At 40.8% G+C, this 25,003-nt stretch overlaps 1 protein-coding gene across 2 annotated transcripts in view; it reads left to right on the forward strand.

The window, feature by feature from the left end:
• The window catches only part of lamb2l (laminin, beta 2-like), a 41,766-nt gene extending 17,346 nt beyond the window's left edge, over positions 1-24,420 (forward strand). For both annotated transcript variants that reach the window (XM_058410244.1, XM_058410245.1), the window contains 31 exons: positions 570-643; positions 1,369-1,557; positions 1,679-1,742; positions 1,849-2,051; positions 2,185-2,305; positions 2,405-2,593; positions 2,955-3,134; positions 3,943-4,055; positions 4,140-4,219; positions 4,385-4,541; positions 7,010-7,144; positions 7,239-7,400; positions 8,315-8,436; positions 11,237-11,357; positions 12,604-12,796; positions 12,967-13,110; positions 13,185-13,416; positions 13,498-13,661; positions 14,499-14,723; positions 14,825-15,039; positions 15,166-15,262; positions 15,371-15,743; positions 15,852-16,036; positions 16,134-16,381; positions 16,509-16,724; positions 18,550-18,694; positions 18,867-19,074; positions 20,584-20,725; positions 20,908-21,084; positions 21,169-21,328; positions 22,599-24,420. In XM_058410244.1, the coding sequence (XP_058266227.1) occupies positions 570-643; positions 1,369-1,557; positions 1,679-1,742; positions 1,849-2,051; positions 2,185-2,305; positions 2,405-2,593; positions 2,955-3,134; positions 3,943-4,055; positions 4,140-4,219; positions 4,385-4,541; positions 7,010-7,144; positions 7,239-7,400; positions 8,315-8,436; positions 11,237-11,357; positions 12,604-12,796; positions 12,967-13,110; positions 13,185-13,416; positions 13,498-13,661; positions 14,499-14,723; positions 14,825-15,039; positions 15,166-15,262; positions 15,371-15,743; positions 15,852-16,036; positions 16,134-16,381; positions 16,509-16,724; positions 18,550-18,694; positions 18,867-19,074; positions 20,584-20,725; positions 20,908-21,084; positions 21,169-21,328; positions 22,599-22,735 (5,171 nt within the window). In that variant the 3' untranslated portion in view covers positions 22,736-24,420. The remainder of the gene's footprint in view (positions 1-569; positions 644-1,368; positions 1,558-1,678; positions 1,743-1,848; positions 2,052-2,184; positions 2,306-2,404; positions 2,594-2,954; positions 3,135-3,942; positions 4,056-4,139; positions 4,220-4,384; positions 4,542-7,009; positions 7,145-7,238; positions 7,401-8,314; positions 8,437-11,236; positions 11,358-12,603; positions 12,797-12,966; positions 13,111-13,184; positions 13,417-13,497; positions 13,662-14,498; positions 14,724-14,824; positions 15,040-15,165; positions 15,263-15,370; positions 15,744-15,851; positions 16,037-16,133; positions 16,382-16,508; positions 16,725-18,549; positions 18,695-18,866; positions 19,075-20,583; positions 20,726-20,907; positions 21,085-21,168; positions 21,329-22,598) is intronic.
• Positions 24,421-25,003: the final 583 nt, after the last annotated feature.

Here is a 25,003-nt window from a genome sequence, read left to right on the forward strand (position 1 = left end):
AACTTGGATAACATGGCGTCCAGCCTTACGGCACACACACACACACTGCTACCTGGACACATAAACGTAATGACTGACCCCGACCAAGACAGCAGGACAAACATATATAGAGCAACGCATCCAGGGAAAACAAGGGACAGGTGAGAAAGCGGGAATACACATTAGGGAAGGGCGTGGTACCGCCCACATGGGAATAACACAATGATAAATAAAACACTTGCCAGGACTCACTAGGGGTCTGGAAAGGAACCGTCCCAGTAACTTCTGACAAATAATAATAATAACATTACATAACAATAATAAAACATTGCATCAGCAATAAATTAGTAATAAATTCAATTGCAGTTCATTTAAGTAGGAAAGAAATTTGTTTGTTACTTAATCTTTAGTCTCATCAGATGAAACAAGATTTGATTTTCTAACAGAGGTCCAAATGCAAGCCATGTTTGGGTCACAACACGGCAACAGTGAAGCACTGCTTTATGTTACACTGTCCATTCACATCATGTGTCTGTTCATCAGTGTGTATGAAGGTAACCTCCTCATTATCTCTGTTTTCTGGTCTTTAGGAGAGGAGAGCGTAAGCATCAGACTTAATCTGGAGACAGAGTTCCACTTCACTCACCTCATCATGAAGTTTAAGGTGTGTAGTCTTATACATCATCATACAGTGGAACCTCGGCCTAGGATTTTCATTGGGTCTGGAGTTCTTAAGGTGAAAGTTTGTATTGCGAAAAAATTTTTCTCACAAGACATAATGTAAATGCAGATAATCTGTTCCAGCGGATTGGTCAAGAATATGACCGATATGACCAGTACGAAGCGTATGTAAACTGCTTACAAAGAACTGACCCAAGCCAAGCATTCCATGTCAAGGCTCCTCACAGGAAGTGGTGCCACCAAGCTTGGGCTAAAAATAGAACAGACCACCCACACCCCCAATCTGTCAACAAAAAAACACCAGATAATCACCCAGCTTTTGAACGTATGCCGAAGAAAACGTTGGTATCGTGGGTTGACTCTTTCACACAGCTTCCACTGACTGGAAAACAATTCGTAAACTCGCTTCGCTTGGCTTTCCACTGACGACGCTAACAAGTTTTAAACAGCTCCCAGACGTACACGCAACTTAGCCGGCATTCGGTTCAGTTCTTTTTCATATCCCGAAAATGCTTCATATGTCGATGCAAATTTCTTGAAAAATTTCAATTCTTAAGTTGAAAATTGGTAAGAGAGGACGTTCATATGCCAAGGTTCCACTGTACAGTATAACAAAAACAGCCATGGTGCTGTGTTCCTTATATCAGAATGTATTGGTGCACACTGGTTTATAATTCATATTATATATTTCTCTTTATACCTATACAGACATTTAGGCCTGCAGGCATGCTGATCGAGCGCTCTGTGGATTTTGGCCGTTCATGGAGACCGTACCGCTACTTTGCCTACAACTGCACCAGGACCTTTCCCGGAGTGCGTACCCGGCCTCTGAGGTTCATCGACGATGTGATCTGTGAGGAACGCTATTCTGACATCGAGCCCTCCTCAGAAGGAGAGGTGAGTGTGCAATGTAGTAAATTTGACAATTTTCAGGAAATACCCTGATTTTCTGAACAGAAAAAATTTCTGAATCTTAGATAGCATATTAAAAAGAAAATTTCTCTATGGTTTGTTTCAGGTCATTTTCAAAGTGCTTGATCCTGCAATCCCTGTCAGTAATCCATATAGTCCTAATATTCAAGGTGAGCCATGAGTATTGGTGATCTGTATGAAACAGAATAAACACTCACTGACCAGGTTGGTGTTCTATGTAGGTATGATAATCGTGCCATTGATTTTCATTTGCAGACCTGCTGCGAATCACTAACCTGAGGATTAACTTCACCAAACTGCACACTCTGGGGGATAACCTTCTGGATCGTCGGCCTGATGTGCTGCAGAAGTATTATTATGCGGTGTATGAGCTGGTGGTGCGAGGCAGCTGCTTCTGCTACGGTCATGCCTCCGAGTGTGCGCCGGTCCCAGGGGTTCACACCCGAGACAACGGCATGGTGGGTTGCCACTGTTATGTCTGAAACAATTAAGTTACGTTCATCAGGGTATTTTTGAATAAAATTGGATTGAATAATTGTTGGGAGATTTTCTTGACACAATGTGTAATGAGGCTTTTTTGTGAATGGTCAGATTCACGGGCGCTGTGTGTGTAAGCATAACACGGTGGGCCTGAACTGTGAGCTCTGCCAAGATTTCTATCACGATCTGCCCTGGAGACCAGCCGAGGCAAATAACCCACACACTTGCAGGGGTCAGTCACACACTCACACATCCACATGTATATTTATTCACAATCAATTTTCTAAGTTTCCATAACAAAGAAATCTGCTTTATTTTATATTTAAACCAGAGTGCAACTGTAATGGCCACTCCGACAAGTGTCACTTTGACATGGCGGTGTATCTGGCCACGGGGAACGTCAGTGGAGGTGTGTGTGACGACTGTCTGCACAACACCATGGGACGCAACTGTGAAACCTGTAAACCTTTCTTCTACCAGGACCCAGCCAGAGATATCCGAGACCCTCGCATCTGTGTTCGTGAGTCTGCTATTGTTCAGCTCTTTATGTAGTCTTTGAGAAGAATTTATTCATTCAGTCACGTTATTCCAGCAGCTGTTTCATTTTGTAGAAATGTTTGAATGGTTTTGCACTGTCATGTTATTGTAGACTGCAGATTTTTATTTTAATAACAAACTAGCATATGATATAATCCACACATCTTATACACCAAAACATGAACTATTTTAAGCACAATGCGATGAAAGACAAATGCTAGACATGCAGTCATGTGATGCAATCTAGGTCGCTGCAGTGGCTGATGGGAACTGTAGACATGCACTGGCTTCAGTGTAACCATGACGCCCAATGGCCAGTCTCTCTCTGTTTGTCCTGTGTACAGGATGTGATTGTGACCCAGTGGGTTCTCTGGATGGAGGGAGGTGTGACAGTCATACTGATATGTATCTTGGAATGATTGGTGGTCAGTGTCGCTGTAAGCCCAATGTCCAGGGTCACCGCTGTGACTACTGCAAAGATGGGCATTATGGCCTCAACCAAAACGACCTTCTTGGGTGCCAACGTGAGTATGTCTGAACATGTGTATGTTGTATTACACTTCATTTTGGTCATTAATCTAGACACAATGATCTACAATGACAAAGCAAAACCATGTCTTCATTTTTATTTTTCAAATTTATAAATTAAAAACTGAAATATCTTAATTAGATTGTTATTCGGACCCTTTGCTAAAGCACTCCAAATTGAGCTCAGATATATCCTGTGTGCTTTAATTATCCTGAGATGTGTCTAAAACCCGCCCAGTCACCAGCTGTGGCCAATTCAATTGATTTGACATGATTTAGAAAGGAATGTACCTGTGTAGAAGTCCTACATTTCACAATCTGACAAGTCATAACATTCAAGGAACTCTCTATAGACTGTTGGCACTCAGCTTGTATCACAACACACTGTAGAGCTGGACATTTAAAGCACTCTGAGAGCATTAGGAAGAAGATTCTCCTGTCTGATGAGAGAAAAATGTACCTTTTTGGACACATTAGGCAAAAATCAGGTCCCGCTCATCATCTAATGGCTAATACCATTCTTATGGTGATAAAGTCTAGTGCTTCTAAGAGGCAGAGACAGGGAGAGTGGTCAGAATTTAGTGGAGGATGAATGGCCACATACAGAGTCTTTAAAGAAAACCTGAACCAGAGTACACACCTGAGGTGGTTTTCACATTGGACGCGTTTGCTGCGGTTCTGATCCCAGTGTGGTTGATATTAATTTGTATAATAAACCTAGAAATGCTGTTAAATGTTACAACACCTTTTAGCAGGATGTGTATTTGTGTTTGTGATGTTTGTTCTTACAAATATGGTCAACAGCATGTAACTGTGATCCCCGTGGCACGAGCATGATGGGGCAGCCATGTGATCATATCAGTGGAGATTGTTCTTGCAAGAGACATGTGACAGGCCGCTACTGTAATCAGTGCAAAGTAAGACTCTCCACTTTCTCCAAACGTTTTGTACCATCCACAGTCCTGTAACTGATCCTCAATGGTACATAATTTTGTGTGCAGCCAGAGTACTGGGGACTCAGTAATGACCATGAAGGCTGCAGACCATGTGACTGTGACTTTGGTGGATCATACAGCAAAAGGTAACACTGTGTAGGATATGTGGGTTTCTGTGAGTAATCGTGAGCCAGTATTACAGTAGTGGGAGTAAGCATAGTGTGAGCTATTCAGACTGTATAGCTGTATGTATAAAATCATATTTGGTTGTTCTTGAACACTACTGAACAGCACTACTCCGGGGTTTCCAGGTGCAGAATGGAGAACGGTCAGTGTGACTGTCGGCCTCACCTCATCGACCGTCAGTGCTCAGATGTGGAGCCTGGGTATTTCTGCGCTGCTCTAGATTACCTCACATATGAAGCTGAAAGTGCAGTGGGTCAGTCTCCTGACAGTGCTGATCTGCCTGTAAGTACTACTGACCAACATGTGTGGGGTGGCATCGTTTGTCATTTTCCCCCACATTAGTCTCTGTCCTACTGATCACCAGCATGGAAATGATCACGGATTAATGCGTTTTGTTCTCCTTTGGAAAATTATCCTGATTTTTTAGATTATTTAAACACTTATCTAATATTTAAAAGTTATCTGTATAGAGTGTGTAAGTGCTGTTCTCTTTTTTGTTGATGAGCTGCAAAAACTGGCAACCATAATCTGATTACAACTTAAATTTCACCCCTAATCAGACTTTTGTCCATTTTACTGTAGCATCTTACAGTCCTAAAACCTGGTCAATGTTAGCTGCCAAAGCTTTAGACACCTTTAAGCAAACTGACTGTTTTTGCCATAGTGATTGTTTGCCGTTAAAAATGACCTCCACTCTTCTGAGAAGGCTTTCCACTAGGATGTGGATGATGTCTGTGGGGATTTGGGCTCATTCAGGTAGAAGAGTGTTAGTGATGTGGAGCACTGGTGTTTGGTGAGGAGGAAGTCATTGTTCCAATTCATTCCGAAAGTGTTCATTGGGGTTGAGTTTAGGGCTCTGTGCAGAACATTCAGGATCTTTCACTCCAGCTTTGGGACACCATGTCTTCATGGAGCTCATGTTGGAACAGGTTTTTGACCCCTTAGTGTCAGTGACGTTTTTGCTGCTGAACTTCGTGGCAACAGTTTTGTGAAGGCCCACATATGGATGTCCCGGTCAGCTATCCACAAACATTTGGTGTGTGTATTATAGTTATAAAAACTTGTTCTTTTTACAGAAACATCCAACAGGGCTTTCCTGAACTTTTCGATCAGTAAAAAAATCAAAAAGGCTAAAAGTAAAACCTCTTTCCTAAACAAAAGTGCCCCTATACTCAGATATGCTATTCCTCATAAAATAGACACAACAGCCGAGTTTCTATGATATCAGAGTCGCCATATCACTTGTGTGCCCTTGGGGCAGGCCCAGACACACACAACCTCACAAAACACCACAATAACGGAATGTAAACTGTGAGGCACACGGGGGATCAGGTGGTGTAGAGCCGTGTGTCACTGAATCTGAAACATGAGCAGAGTTTTACACCATGGACAAGTGTTTTGACGACCACTATTTTTTTTTATTAGTCTACCAGTGATTTAAAAGCACACTGATCATTTGCATAAAACATTCTTTTTTTCAATTATTATGCTGTTTTATTTGTTTATCGAAGGACGCAACAGACCGGGCTTCAGTTCAGAACTTCACACAGTCCACAAACTTCAGTGCTTATTGACTTAAATTGGTGCAATAGTTGTGTAAAGATCTACCAGTTCATAAAACACAAATGGTTGCTTCTGAAACCAAGAGCACAGCATGGTGCTGAAATTCCTTAGAACTCATTGATGCCTGGTGTTCTTCCACCATGTTTAACTCCATCCTCAGTAGCATCCCATAATAGTCTGAATCTGCTACGCTGTCTGAGCTGGTATGCACCGCTGGATCTAGGTCTAAACCATGAGCTCCTTTACCCAGCGGTGATCACTATGCTGCAGTGCAAGGATTTCATTTCTATTTCTATTAAGTTTTTAAAAAATCATCAGAAATAGCTGCAGGAGGAATTCTTCAATGAATGGGATTAAAAAAGAATCATCTATCTAAGTCGTATCGAAGTGTTAACATTCGTTTAAATGGGAGAATAAAAAGTTTACCAGTGTGCAGTTTTGTGTGCAGAAAACTAAAATTGACTTAATCTAGTGAAATATTTTTGTCTAATTTTTTTTTACAGTCTGCCTGCATTTCATTACCATCTGCCCTGAAGAGTTGACCAGTCTACATAACCCTTAGTATTAATGTGCTGCCACTGCAGTGTCCAGTTATACACACTGAACTGTTCTGTGAAAGACACTGATGGTTTATTCAACACACTTTTACACACACTGGGATTTCACTGTACTGTATAACTGAAGTGACCCAGAATAACTGCTGAAAACAGAGGCTGACAAACCCAGTTAGTTATGCCTGCTTCACACAGAACACTCATCATCTCTCTCTCTCTCTCTGTCTCTCTCTCTCTCTCTCTCATACACACACACACACACATTCTTATTTAACACAAATTCACATTTTCACCTATTTTTATACATTTTTTAATTATTGGACTGTAACACTATTACAGCTCCAGCTTCACACTATTTTACTGTTATGAGTTCCTATAAGTAAGGAACTGTGAGCTGATCCAGTCTTCTGTTACTGTCTGTGTGGTGTCATGCCAGTATTTGGATCTGGATAAGCTAAACTGTTGTTAAATGTAAACCTGTGAGTGTTTGTGGTAGGTGTATTTCTGCCTCATGTCTGGCATACCTGTGACGGACTCCAGATTCAGCATGAGCCTAACCAGAATAATGGAGTATCTTAACACAGAATACTCAACAAATGAAACAACCATATTGATTGATTCGTCTCTCTTTAGGGGAAGCCTCGCCCTGCGGCTGTAAGTGACTGCGCTCAGCACCTCAGTAACCAGCTGAGGAGGCACAGACGCCATCGGCACATCAGCCAGCAGCAGAGGGCAGCTCTGAGACGCATCCGGCAGCTTCAGCAGACTGTGCGTCCAGATCACTTCACCACAGCTCTGAACATTTTAGAGGTTGTTGTTTTGTTTCATGTGTGTGTTCATGTTCTGTGTCGTGTTTCTACAGCCTGATGTGACCATTGCAGACAGAGAGAGATACACAGATCAGATGGTCACTTGGACTGGGCCAGGCTTTGCTCGGGTTAAAGACGGTGCCGGCCTTGTGTTTACCTTCGAAGACATCCCGTATGCCATGGAGTATGACATCATGATTCGCTATGAACCTGAGGTGTGTAGCTGGGATTTTACACGCTCTATGAAAGTTGAGCTATTTAGATAAGTGTAGATATGCAAAACTGTGTAATGTGAATTCTGGTCACTTAACTCGCACCTGTCCTTTCGCCTCCAAAAGTATTGGCACCCTGTCTGTACACATGCCTCTAATAGGATTAGCACACTATCTGCCCACTCGCATCCGAAACTTTGGCCGCCCTGTCCACTCGGGGATGAGTTTTGTCACAGATATCACCGCTCACATTTTCTTCAGGAAATGTACATGTCTAGTTATCATAATTAATGTGCTGTTTAAAAACAATTCATTTGGTGATGTTCATATGGTCATTTAACTTACATTTACAATCCATTACAGGCTTCTAATGAACTAGTCAAACCACTACTGCTATAATTTCAGCAATCCATGAATGGCCGATCAACCATGTTACTCCTTATGAATGTGTAAATTGCATCATTCATCATAAATTTTGGGCATGTTAGGAATAATTTAGGTATAATGATAGAAAATGTAATTAGGTATAATGATTTGATGTGGACAAAATTTCACTCTGTAGATGCTCTTTCCAAATCTTTTGTAATAGTGAAGTCCATGTGGTCAGTAAAAATCATTTATAAAATAGTAATCTAACAATAACACACACTGTATTATGTTCAACAATTAATGGCTAATATAAATGAATCATTATCTTCTTCTTCTTCTAATTATTATTATTATTATTATTATTATTATTATTATTATTATTATTATTATTGTTGTTGTTTTCCTTCTTTTTGTCATTATAATAATATATTATTATTATTATTATTATTATCATCATTATTTTATTGTTATATATTATCATCTGATTTTACTATTGCTGATCAGTATTATTTATTACTAAAAATAACTTTTTCCTCACTCGTATACAGTCTACAGAAGACTGGGAGGCCACTGTGAGTGTCACATCTATGTTACTGTCCACCAGTTCTCGCTGTGGGAACCTGCTGCCCACTGAGCAGCTCTACACTGTCACACTGCTGCACAACAAGAGGTAACATCACTTTATGATTTATGTCCTTGTATATTGTGAAAGTGGGCGCTTAGAGGTTCAGGCATTAGACTACTAATAAGAAGGTTGACCACCAAGCTGCCACTGCTGGACCCTTGAGCATGGCCCTTAACCCTCACCTGCTCAGCTGAATAAATGAAATAAATGTACATCGCTGTGGATAAGGGACACTGTCAAATGCTGTAAATGTAAATATATGCATGATTTCATATAAAGTGTGTGTGTTGTGCGTGTATAGGTATCTACACTGATCAGGCATAACATTATGACCAGTGAGAGGTGAAGTGAATAAGACTGATGATCTCCTCATCATGGCACCTGTTAGTGGGTGGGATATATTAGGCAGCAAGTCAACATTTTGTCCTCAGTGTTGATGTTAGAAGCAGGAAAAATGGACAAGCGTAAGGATTTGAGCTTTGAGTTTGACCAAAAGGGCCAAATTGTGATGGCTAGACCACTGGATCAGAGCATCTCCAACATTGCAGATCTTGTGGGGTGTTCCCGGTCTGCAGTGGTCAGTATCTATCAAAAGTACCCTTTAAGTCCTGTATGTATCCTTTAACTTACAGGACTTAAAGGATCTGCTTCTAACATCTTGATGCCAGATCCCACAGCACACCTTCAGGGATCTAGTGGAGTCCATGCCTCGACGGGTCAGGGCTGTTTTGTCAGCAAAAAGGGGAACCAACACAATATTAGGCAGGTGGTCATAATGTTATGGCTGATCGGTGTATATGATTAAATGCAGTGGGGCTGTGAGATCATTCTCCAAATCAGAATATTCCAGTGTTATGTATTCTAAGCAATTTACTGACATTAAGGAGATATCATAGGAGGTAAAGGGGAAGCAGTGTGTGTGCTCTTCACCATGGATCATGTCTCCCATTGGTAGTCGCTGAACCAAGTCGCTTCATATTTGCAAAAAGTCGCTGAATGTGTGAATACAACATCATAGCAGGTGATGGTTTTATATGAAGCTATAGTCATAGTCTCGTCTTGTATATTCTGCAAAAGTGGAAAAGTGTCAGATCTGCTGTTATAGAAAATGAATGAACACGGTCTGACCAGGCAGAATCAAGAATTCAGCAGCACTGTTAGAGTTTGTAAATGATTTCACACTGTGCGCAGAGGAACAAAATGACCGTCACTGTCACCAGGTTCAGCTCTGGCATTGCTTTGTGAGGATTTCCTGATATTTCAGCACAGCTGAGGGTTTGGGAAGGGTGTTTTAATAAAGCTAATCAGATCACTGATCCCGAACCAGGATCCTGGCAAAGGCTTCAGAGCAAATTAAACTCAGTGAGGAGCTGAAAATCCTTTTTTCCAAGCACTGACTGGGTTAAAAACAGGGGGCGGTTCTGGGTTCTGGATGTTTTAAGGAAAGTCAGGTGAGTTTCAGTGGATTTTGCAGTGTCTTAAACCTGTAGATCTAAATTTAGTAGAGTATGATTGCAGGATCAAGGTAAAAAGTTAAACATTAAACTATTAGAAATACCAAAATATTAACCACATTATTATTAACTAATATTAACTGCTGTTATTCTTCATTTATGCAAATATAATCATACAAACTGATCTAGTCTGATCTGATCTGATTTGTAGTGAGCTGGAGACAGTGAGAGTCACCATGATAGTCAGTCCCTGAAACAAGATCTTGTAGGATTTTCTAATGTTTTTACAGCACATATAAACAGATATCTTATTAGAAATAGAGCTAGTCGTAGTAAATATTTAGAACTTTTGAGTTTAAACTCTCTGACGTTAATAGACGTTGTGTACAGTGATACCCTACACTACAGATTAAGCAGCTTAATGACTAGGAACCAGTGATGTTCTTTACTGATGTGATATATAGATCCACAGACTGATCATGCTGACACTGAGGAGTACAAAACTTAAGTAAGGCAGGTAAAGCAGTGCATGACACCTGATCAGAACTCTCACTGTGCTGTAATTTCCTCCGGGCCGGATGGAGATGGATCAGTAGAGCGTGGCTCCTGCTGCTGTTGTGTCCTGCTGGTGTGACGCTCAGGCAGAACCAATTAGGATAAGCTGACAATGGAGCACACTGCCAAAGAAACTGTGTGTGTGTGTGTGTGTGTGTGTGTGTCTGGGGTTGACTGTTGTTCTATGTGATTATGTGTAAGTAGTCACATACCACATATAGCGCAGCTGATTATATGAACATCAAAAAAAATGCTTTGGGCAGTAACTTCACTTTAATGTCAACAAAGATGGACGCAGTTTTATATTTAACCACCTCAGATGTTAACTGAGTTCCTTTCATTAATCACATTTCATTGGATTGCATACTGATTGCATCTAGAAATGTAGAGATACATCTATTCTGTGATTTTATTTTGCATATTTTCCTATTCACCTCTAAGATAACTTCCGGGCTGTTCCACTGATATGTTTGACCGTATCCTGTTTGTTTTTTAAGCACATAGTAATTGCTGCTTCTATTTAAACATAGAATGAAAATAAACCAGTTGAAGATTTCCTTTTGATTCCTGTGGTTAAAATGGAAGCTAAACTGAATCATTTAGAGCTTTGTTATTAGATATTTATTAGATAGTTATTGCCTTTTATAAACATGATTCTGAAGCTTAAAGTCTGTTTCTGCTCTGCGTTGGTCCAAGGCCGATTTTGTATAGTCTGTATAAGAAAAACACAAAGACAGAGACAGTTCCTGGCTCGTAGACTACACATGATAAGAGACGTGTATCTGTGTATATGAATGAACATTATGTATTCACTAACAGTGCTGAACTTCTCACAGGTACATCCTAATGCCCCAGCCTTTCTGCTTCGAGCCCAACAACCGCTATGTGGTGGCCATCCGCTTTCAACGCCATGCGGTCTCTCACAGACACCTCACTGCCCACATCCTCGCTGACTCGGTTAGCACACACATTCACTGCTCACTCTTTAATCAGCACCTTTTCAGAAGGAGATAGGAGACACAACAGAAAGTGGGTGTAGTATTCCGGCTTGGTAAAGTGTGTAGAAATTGTTTTCTCTCACACTTCATTTGTGATAATACAATTAAATAATAAATAATATATTATTTATCATATATTATATTAAGCATTCCATAAACTCTTCTGATGTACTTTTAGAGTCTTAGTACATTTTTCAACAGCATCCTAAATTTACTCTCAGTTACGGATGTGTTATGTGGAATAATACAATCATTATGTCTTTTAATGCTTCTGAACAAAATAAAAAGAAAAGAAAATTAAAAAGGAAAAAAGAAAAAAGTTAGGGTGGGTGTTTCATAATAATAATAAAGTAACAAAAAAATAAAATAAAATAAAATAATGAAGGTTGTTTCATAATAATTTCCCCATTATATGATAACATACTAAAACAAAAATTTACTGTGTTAAATTAGAAAACTTTTGAAGGTATCATAATTATTGATGCAATTTTCCACACACAAGTCATAGCTTCTTTATGAAAGAAATATGAGTGGCATTGTTTTTTGGTTGTGACCTGAATCATAAAATATCTTCCCGGTTATTCAGGCATCTTTGATAAATCCTGCATTGGTCTTGGATTTTTCCCATTGATTATATTCATGCAGTCTTTCTGATCTGATCTTTGGCCTGTTTGCCTTTTCAGAGGTAGTTGGGTTTTTGTTTTGTATTGTTTTTTCAAGTCTGTAACATTAAGGTTTATGAAGTACCTGAACTGACCACTGAACTGACCATTGAAACAAACACTGCCAAAAACTGCTAATCACTTAATATCTGTTTCATTTATTAATCTGTAAAATATAAAAGTAGCCTGAAAGCTGACCTCTTCAGTGATCATGTATTAGACAGTGGAAAATAGAAAATGAAAGTTCTGCAGTAAGTTTATTTGTCATTAAAACAGATGTACAGGCTGTGAGCAGGACCATGATGTTGTCAGTGACTCTGTAGTATCAGGTCACCATCTTGTGGTGGTGTTAGACATGTACTTGTGTAAGAGTTTAATGAAATAAAGAAACACTGCATTACGAAACAGGAAATAAGATGTGTTGGAGTAATCTCATCAGTTTCAAACCTTAAACTAAAGTCTGAAGTCTTTATTGTTAAAATGAAACTCATTTGCATATTTTTCAGTCTAATTGATGCTCTGTATCTCAACTGTCCTCTCTAGCTTGTATTAATCCCCCGGTATGAGGAGCTGCCAGGGTTCATGGGTAACGATCCCCAGGCTGTGCGGCGGCGAGAGGAAATGGTGCACTACATGTGTCTGGACTCCTTCATGGCTACTCCGATGCCGATTCTGGCTGAGATATGCGGCAAATTAATCTGCAGCATTTCTTCTCTCATGCACAACGGAGCGCTGCGTGAGTGTTTATGCACCATGGCTGAAAAGACAACACACACAGTTTTCTTTAGAGTGGTTAATGCCATAAAAATAAAATTAAATAAGCACCAGGTCACCTTACGTTAAAAGTCACCTTGGAGCTTGTGTTTCTGTACTGATGTTTAACTTTATTATTTTTTCTCTTTATAGCTTGCCATTGTGATCCTCAGGGTTCACTGAGTGTGGAGTGTAAAAAGATAGGTGGTCAGTGTCAGTGTAGACCTAACGTAATTGGCCGTCGCTGTAACCAGTGTGCACCAAGAACATATGGATTTGGACCCTATGGCTGTACTGGTATGTTGCCTGCTATGGATTCGTCGGTGATGATCTTAGTTGTATGTGTCACTAATATCTCTGCATTTTTTCAGCCTGTGACTGCCACCATGATGGCTCTGATGCTCAGCACTGTGACCCAGTTACAGGGCAGTGCCCCTGCAAGTCCGGGGCTTTTGGCCGACAGTGCTCTGAATGCCAGCATGGTCACTGGGGCTTCCCAAACTGCAGGCCATGCCAGTGTAATGGACACTCAGAAACCTGTGACCCTCACACTGGTGCATGCCTTGACTGCAGGGACAACACAACAGGTCATCAGTGTGAGAGGTCAGTCATAACGCTCATCAACGGCTGAGAATGTGTTGATTTGATGCCATGCACATAACACAGCATTCTGCGCTACTTCAGGTGCACAAGTGGGAATTACGGTAATCCGGTGCTGGGTTTTGGAGAATACTGCCGCCCCTGTCCGTGCCCGGGTAACCCAGGCAGTGGACATTCAAATGCAGATTCCTGCCACATGCAACATTCCTCTAACCAGATCATCTGCCACTGCAAGCCGGGATACACGGGTCAGTTTCATTAGCAAAATGTGAAAAATATGCAGTATTTAATAGAATTCTTTTAGTATTTATTTGCCCAAATAATATTGGCATCAAATATAAAAGTAATCTGAAAGTCTTCACAGTGATCATGTATTAGACAGTGGATAATAGAAAATGAAAGTTCTGCAGTAAGTTTATTTGTCATTAAAACAGATGTACAGGCTGTGAGCAGGACCATGATGTTGTCAGTGACTCTGTAGTATCAGGTCACCATCTTGTGGTGGTGTTAGACATGTACTTGTGTAAAGGTTCAATGAAATAAAAAAACACTGCATTAAGAAACAGGAAATAAGATGTGTTGAAATTATGTGGACATAAGATTTTAAGCTAAAAGGTTTTAATTAAAGTTATAATAGAGTGACTTAGACCCAGAAATGAGTCTTGCCTTTGTCAGAGCTTTGTCTCTTTATAGCCTACTTTATCAGTTTGTTGAAATGAAACAGCTCAAGCAGGTCAGTTTCAGCTTTTAGTGTAGAAGTGAATGAAGCAGTAAATGTTGAAGCAGTTGAATGTTTGGTTAAACAGTCAGTTGCAGGATGACCAAGCTCAGCTGTCTACCGGTCATTCCCTCAGTTTCCAAAGTAACTCATAATTAAAGAAGTTAAAATTATGGTCAATATAATATTATGGGTTTCGGCAAAATGTAGTGTATTTCTTCAGCCTGTTAGTTCCAAAAATGTTTTGAATGTCTAAGTATTCCCTTATTACAGATTTGTAAAACAATTTGCATTCTCATTATATAAAATATATAATCTTGCAAGACTAGTTGATATTTTGTTACTAACATGGCATTGTACCTCTCAGGACATCGCTGTGACCGCTGCGCCCCAGGTTACTATGGCAACCCAGAGCAGAAAGACGGAGGGTGTCGGCCATGCGAGTGCAGCGGGAACATAGTGGCCGAAGACCCTGACTCGTGTGACCCCCGCACTGGCCAGTGCTTGCAGTGCCTTTACAACACAGACGGTCCATCATGCTCAGAGTGCAAGCCTGGTTACTATGGCAACGCTCTGGCCAGAGACTGTCGGCGTAAGTGTAGCCAAAATTTGATTCTCTTGCAACTGAGCACTGGTTTAATACCGGGTCTGGGTTTGAGATATCGTGTTGTCCTCGTGTGTCTCTGTCCACAGGCTGTACATGTATGAGACTGGGAACAGACCAGGAGTACTGCAGGGATGAGGGGTGTTACTGTGACAAGCAGACTGGCGCATGTCCCTGCAGGCCCAATATTGTTAACAATAACTGTGACCAGTGTGCTGCCAACCACTGGAACCTGGGCATGGATGGCGGCTGTGAGGCTTGTGGATGTCATCCACAGAACAGCTTTAGCTCACACTGCAACTTGGTATGTCTTTAAAGCTAGCCATTTTCTAAACTTGGTACACCAGATAAGTGATGGACATATGCATGGAATTTCACAGAAGGAGAACCATCACTCACAGCAATCTCTTTCCATCTCTCGTGTGTGTAGATCAGTGGTCAGTGTCACTGCCGGCCCGGTTTCGGAGGCAAGCAGTGCACTGAGTGTGAGATGTTCCACTGGGGAGATCCAGCAGTGTACTGTGAGGGTAAGAGTTACAAACTCTTCTCAGACATACCTGTTTCCATATCAGTATTGGCTGTGTGATTTTGGGTCAAGGCTGCTTTTAATTCTTGCTTTCTTCCGGTTCGGGCAGAATGTAAATGTCACAGTCAGGCGTCAGTGACAGGTCAGTGTGACCGTATCACTGGGGCATGTGTGTGCAAAGAGTGGGCAGCAGGTCAACACTGTAACGAGTGTGCCCGTGGTTTTACCGGAGGTTTCCCCAGATGTGTGCCCTGCCACCCCTGCTTCCAGCTTTGGGACGACATTGTGTGCCAAGTCAAACATAACATGGACAGAATCCGCTTCACCATAGCCAAGATCCTGGAGATGGGCGAGGTGCCTGGTACGAGCGACTCCCGCATCAAAGAGCTGGAGCAGAAGCTGACTGATATTCATAAGCTGCTCCTAAATGGAGAAGCAGACAGCTTATATCAGCTGATCAGCCAGGCCACTGATGACTTGAGGTAAAACAGTCACACTGACCACTAGAGGGCACTGCTCTACTCACCGCTGTATCAGTGATCCATTCAGGATTTCTAGCATTCCTTCATCTTAATCTTTTTTTGGTTCAGGGCTGAGATAGCGGTCACTGACGGTCGTTTGATGGGCACAGAGAGAGACCTAAATGTGACTAGAGAGCACAACGACATCCTAAAACAGAATTTGACGTCACTTGAGCAAGAATTCGGGGATCTGAACACCACCCTTAATCAGTGGCTCAGTGAGCTGAAGAACTACCTCAGTGGTGGAATTTCAGGTAAACCTTTAAAATATCACATGACACTATGAAAGCCTTTTATAATGTGTTAAGGCAATGCACAGTTTTTTTGCATACGTTCTCCCTGACTGCACAGATCTGCTAAACAAAGTGCGGAAATACTACCAAGAGTCTCTGGCCGCTGAGCAGAGATGCAATGCTTCTGTCTTTGGGACTCAGAGTCCAGTGGAGCAGTCTCAACACACACGCAACATCACCGAGGTCCTGCTGGACCAGATGAAGGACAAGTTTATACGCAATGTCACAGCTCAGAAGAAGTCCCTCTCTGAGCTCAAAAAGAAAGCAGAAGACATGGATACAAGGGTCCATCATCTGAGTCAAAAGGTAGATAAATCATTAAGGACACACATATGCTGACGTACGAACAATAAATATATGATGGACGACTTTGATGTGGAGACCAGGAGCAGATTTTGGGTGCATTACATACTTCCATGTGCTCATTTCTCAGGTGTGTGGCAGCAGTGGCAATGCGAGCATTGATGGTTTATGCTCAGACGGACCTTGTGGAGGTGTTGGTTGTGTGGACAGTAATGACACACTGGTATGTGGAGGGCCAGAATGCAACGGGACTGTTGGCGAGTCAATCAGGGCACTGGAGAAAACCAGTGATGTCACCAAGAACCTGACAGCTGTCAGTGAGGATCTAATGAACATGGCCAAAAAGGTATGTGTGTGTCTGTGTGTGTGTGTGTCTGTGTGTGTGTGTCTGTGTGTGTGTGTGTCTGTGTGTGTGTGTCTGTGTGTGTGTGTGTCTGTGTGTGTGTGTGTGTCTGTGTGCCTGTGTGTCTGTGTGTGTCTGTGTGTGTGTGTGTGTCTGTGTGCCTGTGTGTGTGTGTCTGTGTGTGTGTGTGTCTGTGTGTGTGTGTGTTTGTGTGTGTCTGTGTGTGTGTGTCTGTGTGTGTCTGTGTGTGTCTGTGTGTGTGTGTGTGTCTCTGTGTGTGTGTGTGTGTGTGTGTGTCTGTGTGCCTGTGTGTCTGTGTGTGTGTGTCTGTGTGTGTGTGTGTCTGTGTGTGTGTGTGTTTGTGTGTGTCTGTGTGTCTGTGTGTGTGTGTCTGTGTGTGTCTGTGTGTGTGTGTGTGTCTCTGTGTGTGTGTGTGTGTGTGTGTGTGTCTGTGTGTGTGTGTGTGTCTGTGTGTGTGTGTGTCTGTGTGTGTGTGTGTGTGTGTGTGTCTGTGTGTGTCTGTGTGTGTGTGTGTGTCTGTGTGTGTGTGTGTGTGTCTGTGTGTGTGTGTCTGTGTGTGTGTGTGTGTGTGTCTGTGTGTGTGTGTGTGTGTGTGTGTCTGTGTGTGTGTGTGTCTGTGTGTGTGTGTGTGTGTGTGTGTCTGTGTGTGTCTGTGTGTGTGTGTGTGTGTGTGTGTGTCTGTGTGTGTGTGTGTGTCTGTGTGTCTGTGTGTGTGTGTTAAAATGTGTGTTTGTGGACTCACATTGATAGAAACCATGCTTCCTGGTGAAAAGTTCTCTCTTTTTATGTCCTGTCAGTTTTAAGGCTGTGTTTGTTTTCAGGGCCTTATTTGTATATAATAGGAACGTTATTGCATTCTGTTCTGGTTAGAAGCAGTTTCATGTCAAGGGTCAAGAAGCTTTTTATTGTCATTTCATCCACATATAGCTGACACAGTACATAGTGAAATGGTCAATGTTTCTCAGGACCCTGGTGCTAAATAAAAACAACATGACGACATAGAGCTACAGAATAAAACAACAGACAGAAAGTAGTTGCCCTAGCTACATCAAGTACAATGTGTGCAACCTGGTGTTTGTGCTGTTCTATGAAGAGAATAGTACACAGCATGGTAAGGTCAATTGTACTGCAAAAAGAAAGAAAGTTCATTTTGAGCCTGTAAACTGAGAATGAGCCTCTGTGCAACAATGCAGATCTTTCTTTAAAATCATGTGATCGATTTGAGGTTTTTAAAATGTAGAAAATTTCCAAGTGATCCCAAACCTTTGAACGTTAGTGTGTACATTTGCTCTTCCTTCATGTCTAATTTCTCTGGTTCACAACATAACATTAGCTGTTTAGTTTCTAGGAAAATGGACTGGAAGAAATATTTCCATTCCTCGATGCCCCAAGTGAGCGAAGAAGTGTAAGGGAAGAAGTTTGATACTCATCCCAAACGCTTGCTAGATAGGAAACTGTTAGCACTATGGTCAGAAACATGGATGTTATATTATAGATTATCTTTATAAACTGTGATGATATAAACTGTATAGTTGAAGACGATGGCATGACGCTGTATTGTAACCCGTATATGTGTGAAAGAGAGGCAGAGCAAGCGATTTATACCGATGTGTTTGTGTTGAAAATACAGGATCATCTTTTCCCAATACAGTTTGGGAAGCCCAGTGTCATGAGATTAAACATCATCTTTGTGTTGACTTTGGGTGTTTCTGGAGTACAAAAGATTTTTTTTCTATTCAAACAAATGCATTTAAAACATTTTATCTCATCAAGAATTCACATAATCTCTTTATAATCCTCATCTCAGCTCCAGGACATTGCTAAACTCACGGAGAATGTGAAGGCCCAGGCCATGAACACTCTGGACAAAGCCAAGAAGAAGAAAGAGCTCTTTGAAAAATCCAATAAGAAACTTAAAGATTTCATCCAAACCATCAGAGACTTTTTAACTGGTTAGTGCTTCTTCAGTTCACTCTCTGTGTAATGATATGATAATGTCATTAGAGTTTCTCTTCTTAATCTGTTATGTAACTGGATATTCACAGTTAAAAGTGCTAAATGATGTTTATTACACATATTGTTGTGACTGAGAGGTTTGATATTTTCTTGTCTTATTGTTTTTAGAGGAAGGAGCAGATCCAGAGAGCATAGAGAAAGTGGCAAAGCAGGTTTTGGCCATCACTCTCCCAGTTAACCTGACCTTACTGGACAGCATGGTTATGCAGATCAAAGATAGCATTGCTAATCTCACCGACGTGGATGGAGTCTTCAGCTACTCCGCTGAGCAGCTGGCCAAAGTGAAGGAGCTGCTCGATAGAGCTACCAATGAACGGTAAGAGACTTCCACATTGTAGAAAAGACAAACACCTCTCTATTACGTGATTAGTGGAATAACACCACATACTGCTCATTTAGTTGGATTTGTTCACAGAGATGCCCAGATCATGTGACTGTGTGAATTTCAAACTTACTCTAACCCATAACTGTGTTATTGTTTTTATCTTTCAAGCCCCGTTATTAGCAACGATTAGAAAATGGTATTGTCCTGAAGTAAACTTGGAAAAGGTCTATCTCATAACTTTTTCTGTAGATGTGCATGATTTATGACAACCAGTTTGGTATAAGTAGCTTCATCCAACTTCTAAATAAGAATAGGCAGTAAGATGTCATTATGTGTGGAACATCACAGAGTCAGTGAAACGTCACAGAGTCAGTGAAACGTCACAGAGTCAGTGAAACGTCACAGAGTCAGCAGACACTTTAATACTCATTCATGGAACTATCCAGAGCAATGCATAAAATCATGCGGCTGTAGGTCAAGAGCTTTAGTTCATTCTCCTCTGCACCTGTGATCTTAGTGACTCTGCTATGCTTTTTGGTTTGAGCTTTGAAGAAACTGATCACACAGCAGTCTCTAGAGTTTATAAAAAATTATGCAAAAAAAGAAATATATCCAGTGAGTGGCATTTGTGCTAAAAAAGCCAGAGGAGAGCGGTCCGAGTGATTTGTGCAGAGTGGAAGGCTGTAGTAACTCAAATGAACAACCGTGGTACAGAGAGAAACATCTCAGAATGTGCAGCATATGCATCTTAATGTGGATGAGTTAAAAACGCAGAAGACCACATCAGGTTCCTCTTTTGTCAGCCAAGGTCAGTAAGCAGTGGGCACAGGCTCACCCAAACTGGCCAGATTGAAAAAACGTTATCTAGTCTATTTTTTAATCTCCTGCTGTTGGGTTGTGGTGAGTCTGTGCTCACTGTAGCCTCTGATTCCTGTTCTTCCTGTCCAGCTCATGACCAACATCTGCAATGATTGAATGCTTATGATTGGCTGATTGGATAGTTGCATGAATGTTAAGGTGTACTGGTGTTCCTAATAAAGTGAGCCTACAGCTACACACATACAGTTGCACACATCACCACCCCACTGCTGTGTTCCCTCCACTGGCTTTCTGTAGTTGCATCAGATTCAAAACACTTATGCGTGCCTACAAAGCCAAGACCAAACCAGCTCCCTCTGACCTCAAAGCTCCTCACACTGACCCTCGCTCCCTCAGATCCACTAGCACTGCTTGACTGGTCCACCATCTCACAGGGTCAGAGGTAGGTCTACATCTAGACTCTTCTCTGTTCTGGCACCGAGGTGGTGGAATGAACTTCCCCTGGATGTCCGTACAGCCGAGTCACTGACTGTCTTCAAATGATGACTGAAGACCAACCTCTTCAGACACTTACACTAGCTCATTGATAGAGACTTCAAAGCACTCTTGTAGGTCAAATGTAAATGTAATATTAATACTGTTTTTGAGACATTAAGTGACTCGTGGTTTGTCTTTCTGTAGGGAGAGGGCAGAGAGAATTAGTAATGTTATCAATGAGACTAAAGCGGCCATAAACATCTCTCAGGAGGCCATAGACAAGGCGAGGACCGCGATAGAGAAAGCCTTGGAAAACCTCAACAGCACACAGAGCGTCACTGCTATGGTATGGTGTGTTTATGTACATGGATTGTGTGTGTGTGTGTATATATATATATATGTGTGTGTGTGTGTGTGTGTTTCATTCATGACTGCACTTAGTAGGCAGGGCTGTAAATATTTGGAACGTTACTTGATTTTTTCTCTCATATCGTTTATATTTTGTTCTCATCAATATATTCTGACCAGGTGGAAGACAAGCTCTCAAATTTAGAAGACAACCTTATGGATATGATGATGCGTTTGTCTAATTTATCCGAACAAGTAGATATTTTGAAAAATAAGACAGAACAAAACAGAATGCAGGCATCTGAAGCCAAGGAGCTCGCAGACAATGCCACTGAGGCTGCCTCTGAACTAACAAAGGTACATGTGTTTACAATTTCCATCACTATATCTGGTCTGAATTTACATGTTGGTTATATTTGTGTGTGTGTGTGCTTGCACCAGGATTTGTCACATGTTGAGATTCGTTATAAGGAACTAAAAGATAAGATTGATGCTTTGGGAGAAACGGCAGCAGGTAATGTTACCCAGAAAGCACTGGACATGAAGAACGAGGCTGAGGATCTTCTCAGGAAGGCCAACAAGGACATGGAAACACTTAAAAGTAGGTGTTTATAGAACCCTGAGCTAAACACGTCACTCTGATATCAGCCGTGAAAATGTAGTAGGAGACTCTAGTAATAACAAGTCAGAATTTATTTCACTATTTCTCTTGGGTCAGAACCAGAAAAAGCTTAGACACGTTCATTTTACTGTATTGAACTGACCAACTTTCTAAAGAAACAGAAGATAGTAGCAATTATGAGGGATAGTTGGTTGAGGAGTTCTGGTCTTTACTGATTTCATCTCAGTTAACTATTATATAAGCAAAGGAGCTGGAACACTTACACAGCTTTCCCAAAATAACTAGCTAACATTCAACTAGCAAATGTGTTCATGGCATCCTGCTGGCTGTTACCTCATCCTCAGTGCCTCAGTGTCATAGCTGTATTCATAAAACATTATGTCTTAAACATATCTTCCAACAACAAAGTTATAAGCAGCAGGAGACTTGTATGTCTTCAATTTGAGTTTACATGAAATACACTATATTGCCAAAAGTTTTGGGACACCCCTCCAAATCATTGAGTTCAGGTGTTGTTTTTCAGGGGTTGGGCTCGGCCCCTTAGTTCCAGTGAAAGGAACTCTTAAAGGATGAATTAGAGCAGAGACTGTGAGCCAGGTCAATACTGGGACGTCTGCCTTTACATGCACATGAATGTAATATGGAGTTGTCCCGCCCTTTGCAGCTATAACAGCTTCAACTCTTCTGGGAAGGCTTTCCACAAGGTTTAGGAGTGTGTTTATGGGAATTTTCTGACCATTCCTCTAGAAGCACATTTGTGAGGTCAGGCACTGATGTTGGACGAGAAGGTCTGTTCTCGCAGTCTCCACTCTAATTCATCCCAAAGGTGTTCTATGGGGTTGAGGTCAGGACTCTGTGCAGGACAGTCAAGTTCCTCCACACCAAACTCACTCATCCATGTCTTTATGGACCTTGCTTTGGTCACTGGTGTGTAGTCATGTTGGAACAGGAAGGGGTCATCCCCAAACTGTTCCCACAAAGAGCATGAAATTGTCCACAATGTCTTGGTATGAAGCTGAAGCATTAAGAGTTCCTTTCACTGGAACTAAGGGGCCGAGCCCAACCCCTGAAAAACAACACCTGAACTCAGCGATTATGGAGGGGTGTCCCAAAACTTTTGTATTGTACATGTATTATTATTAGCAGTACTGCTTGGCTACTCTAAAGGGTCTACTTTTTAATTAGCAATGACCTTCTTTTCTGTGTAAGCTGCAATAATTGTGGGACAATTGCTGTTTTGTGTTTGTAGAGCTGGAGCGAAAACTGCAGAAGAACGAGCAGAGAATGCAAAAACAGCGAGAGGAGCTTGCAGAGCTGGAAAGCAACGTTACAGAGATCCGAAATTTCATCAGGGAAAAAGTCACGGGCTATAACACCTGTCAGTAACCATAAAAATCAACTAATCCAGAACTTTAGGATTTGTTTAGCCTGCTACGTTAGCTCAGGACTTTTGTCATTGTAAGTTTAAAACTGTTGTGATTATAATGTGAGGGAGTGACTGCTTATTATAGATGTGTTAAAAAAAATTGTCAGATTAAACTGTACCTGGAAAGAGCAGCTGATTACAAATAAACAAAAATCCTAATTTTTAATTTTAACTAAAAAATTTTGACTTTAATTATGCAAATGGGGGTTAATAAAAAAATCTGATTATTTTCATACATTTTCTGTGTAAATGAAAGCCAGACTACCACACTGTATTGTCAAACTGTTCTAGAATGAAATATTATCATTTGTTACAAGTACTTTTTATACATTAGGTGCTCAAGTTACCTCAATTTTTAGGGCATTTCAGTTGGACAGATGGCATGACATCTAAAAAGATATTCTGGACTTTAATGTGAGTGAATTGCTGAGGCTGATAAATGTATGTTTGCTGCAGTATTTGGAATTAAAAGCAAGTGATTGTTCTAACATCTGATGTTTTACATTTAGCGTTCTGTCTCTGAGTCTGCATCGGTCACTGAGCGGAGAGTTCTCGGTTTGATAATCCTATTCATTAATCTTATTCAAGTCTGGATCGTTGCACTTGAGGACTGTTTCCTGTCATATGACTTGATCATGCTTCACATCCCGAGCTTAAAAACATTCTTTGTAGGTTTATCAGAGACAGAAATGAGCTGAAACTAGATGAGATTAATTATACTTACAGTTTGCCAAAGTCTAATCAAATTGCTTCTAATCTTCAGTAATTTGATGCAACAATTCTAATGCAACGTCCACTCGAGCTGGGATGAACTCAAGTTTGTGCAAAACCTTATGATCCGCTTAACACGGTCAATATCACAAAAATGCTTACATTTATCTATGGATCTAGTGCAGATTCTTGGAGTTGGATATTTGGGACACTTTTGTTCCAGACCAACAGAGGGCACATTTGAGTTAAAGTCTTCCTTGGTTATGGGTTTAATTTCTCCTGGTCAGTTTTCTACCTGTTCTATGTTTAGTGATTAGTCATTAGTTTGTTGTCTAGCTTTTGTTTGTAATCTAGTCAATGATTGCTTTGCCCCGGTTTGTTCTTTTCTGCACTTTGGGGTAAAGAAGTCTGCATTTTCATCTGTCTTCAGCCTTGATTCATGACACTTTGAATATTCAAAATATTGAACATCTACTTTATTTGTTTTAAATATATTTATATTTGTTGTTTCCTTTGTTAAAGTAAAAATAAATTCCCGGTCATTGTGGTCTCGGACGTTTGGACCTCAGTAAAGAGTAAAGCATGTGTACAACCAATTTCAAATAAAATCATATGATTACATCCAAAATCTGAACATGATGCCCAGGTTGACCCCAAGATTATAAAAACACAGTGATAAACTTCTCGTCATGTACCAGCAGATCTACATTCAGCTCTCAACATTCACTCTCTCTTTATTTTATCTCTGTATAATTCTCTGTTTTTGGTGAATATGTTTATTTATTCTCAAAACGTTTCTTTAATGATGAAACACATGTAATAATAATTAAACTAATGATTTTTTTTTATTAAAATCTATTGATTCCAGTATAGGTAATAATCATGATGCTGGGCCATGTTTAAACTGGGGTTGTGTTTTATTGACCAGTACCCATCTGCAGACTTTTACAACACTGTAGAGAGTGAATAGTAAGAATAAACACCTACATTACACTTGCATCAGTTGTGACAGTATGAATGAATATATCTTTATTATTATTATTATGCTATTAGAAAAAAGTGTAACTATCCCATGGTGGCAAAGCAGAGCAGCATTTATATTTCTGGCTTTGGCATTCGTCCCTATTCCAGAGAGACTTACATTTTTATCTCCTTTTTATACGATTGAGCAATCAAGAGTCAAGGGCCTTGCTCAGGGGCCCAGCAGTGGCAGTGGATTCAAACTCACAACCTTCTGATCAGTAGTCCAACCCCTTAACCACTAAGCTTCCACTTCCCCCAGCAGTGCTACCACAGGTTATCGATCACACACACACACACACACACACACACACACACACACACACACACACACACACACACACACACACACACACAGACAGAGTACAATGTGCAGTGAATTGTTTTGTTTGTTTTTAAATAAAAATAGTATTTACATGAAGCAGAATTTACATGTATTGAAGCAGAAAAGGGAAAACATGAAGGTATAAAAGGAGTTGGGGTTTATGTACCTGTGT

This window comes from Hemibagrus wyckioides, linkage group LG15 (assembly GCF_019097595.1).
Source record: "Hemibagrus wyckioides isolate EC202008001 linkage group LG15, SWU_Hwy_1.0, whole genome shotgun sequence".
Lineage (NCBI taxonomy): Eukaryota > Metazoa > Chordata > Actinopteri > Siluriformes > Bagridae > Hemibagrus > Hemibagrus wyckioides.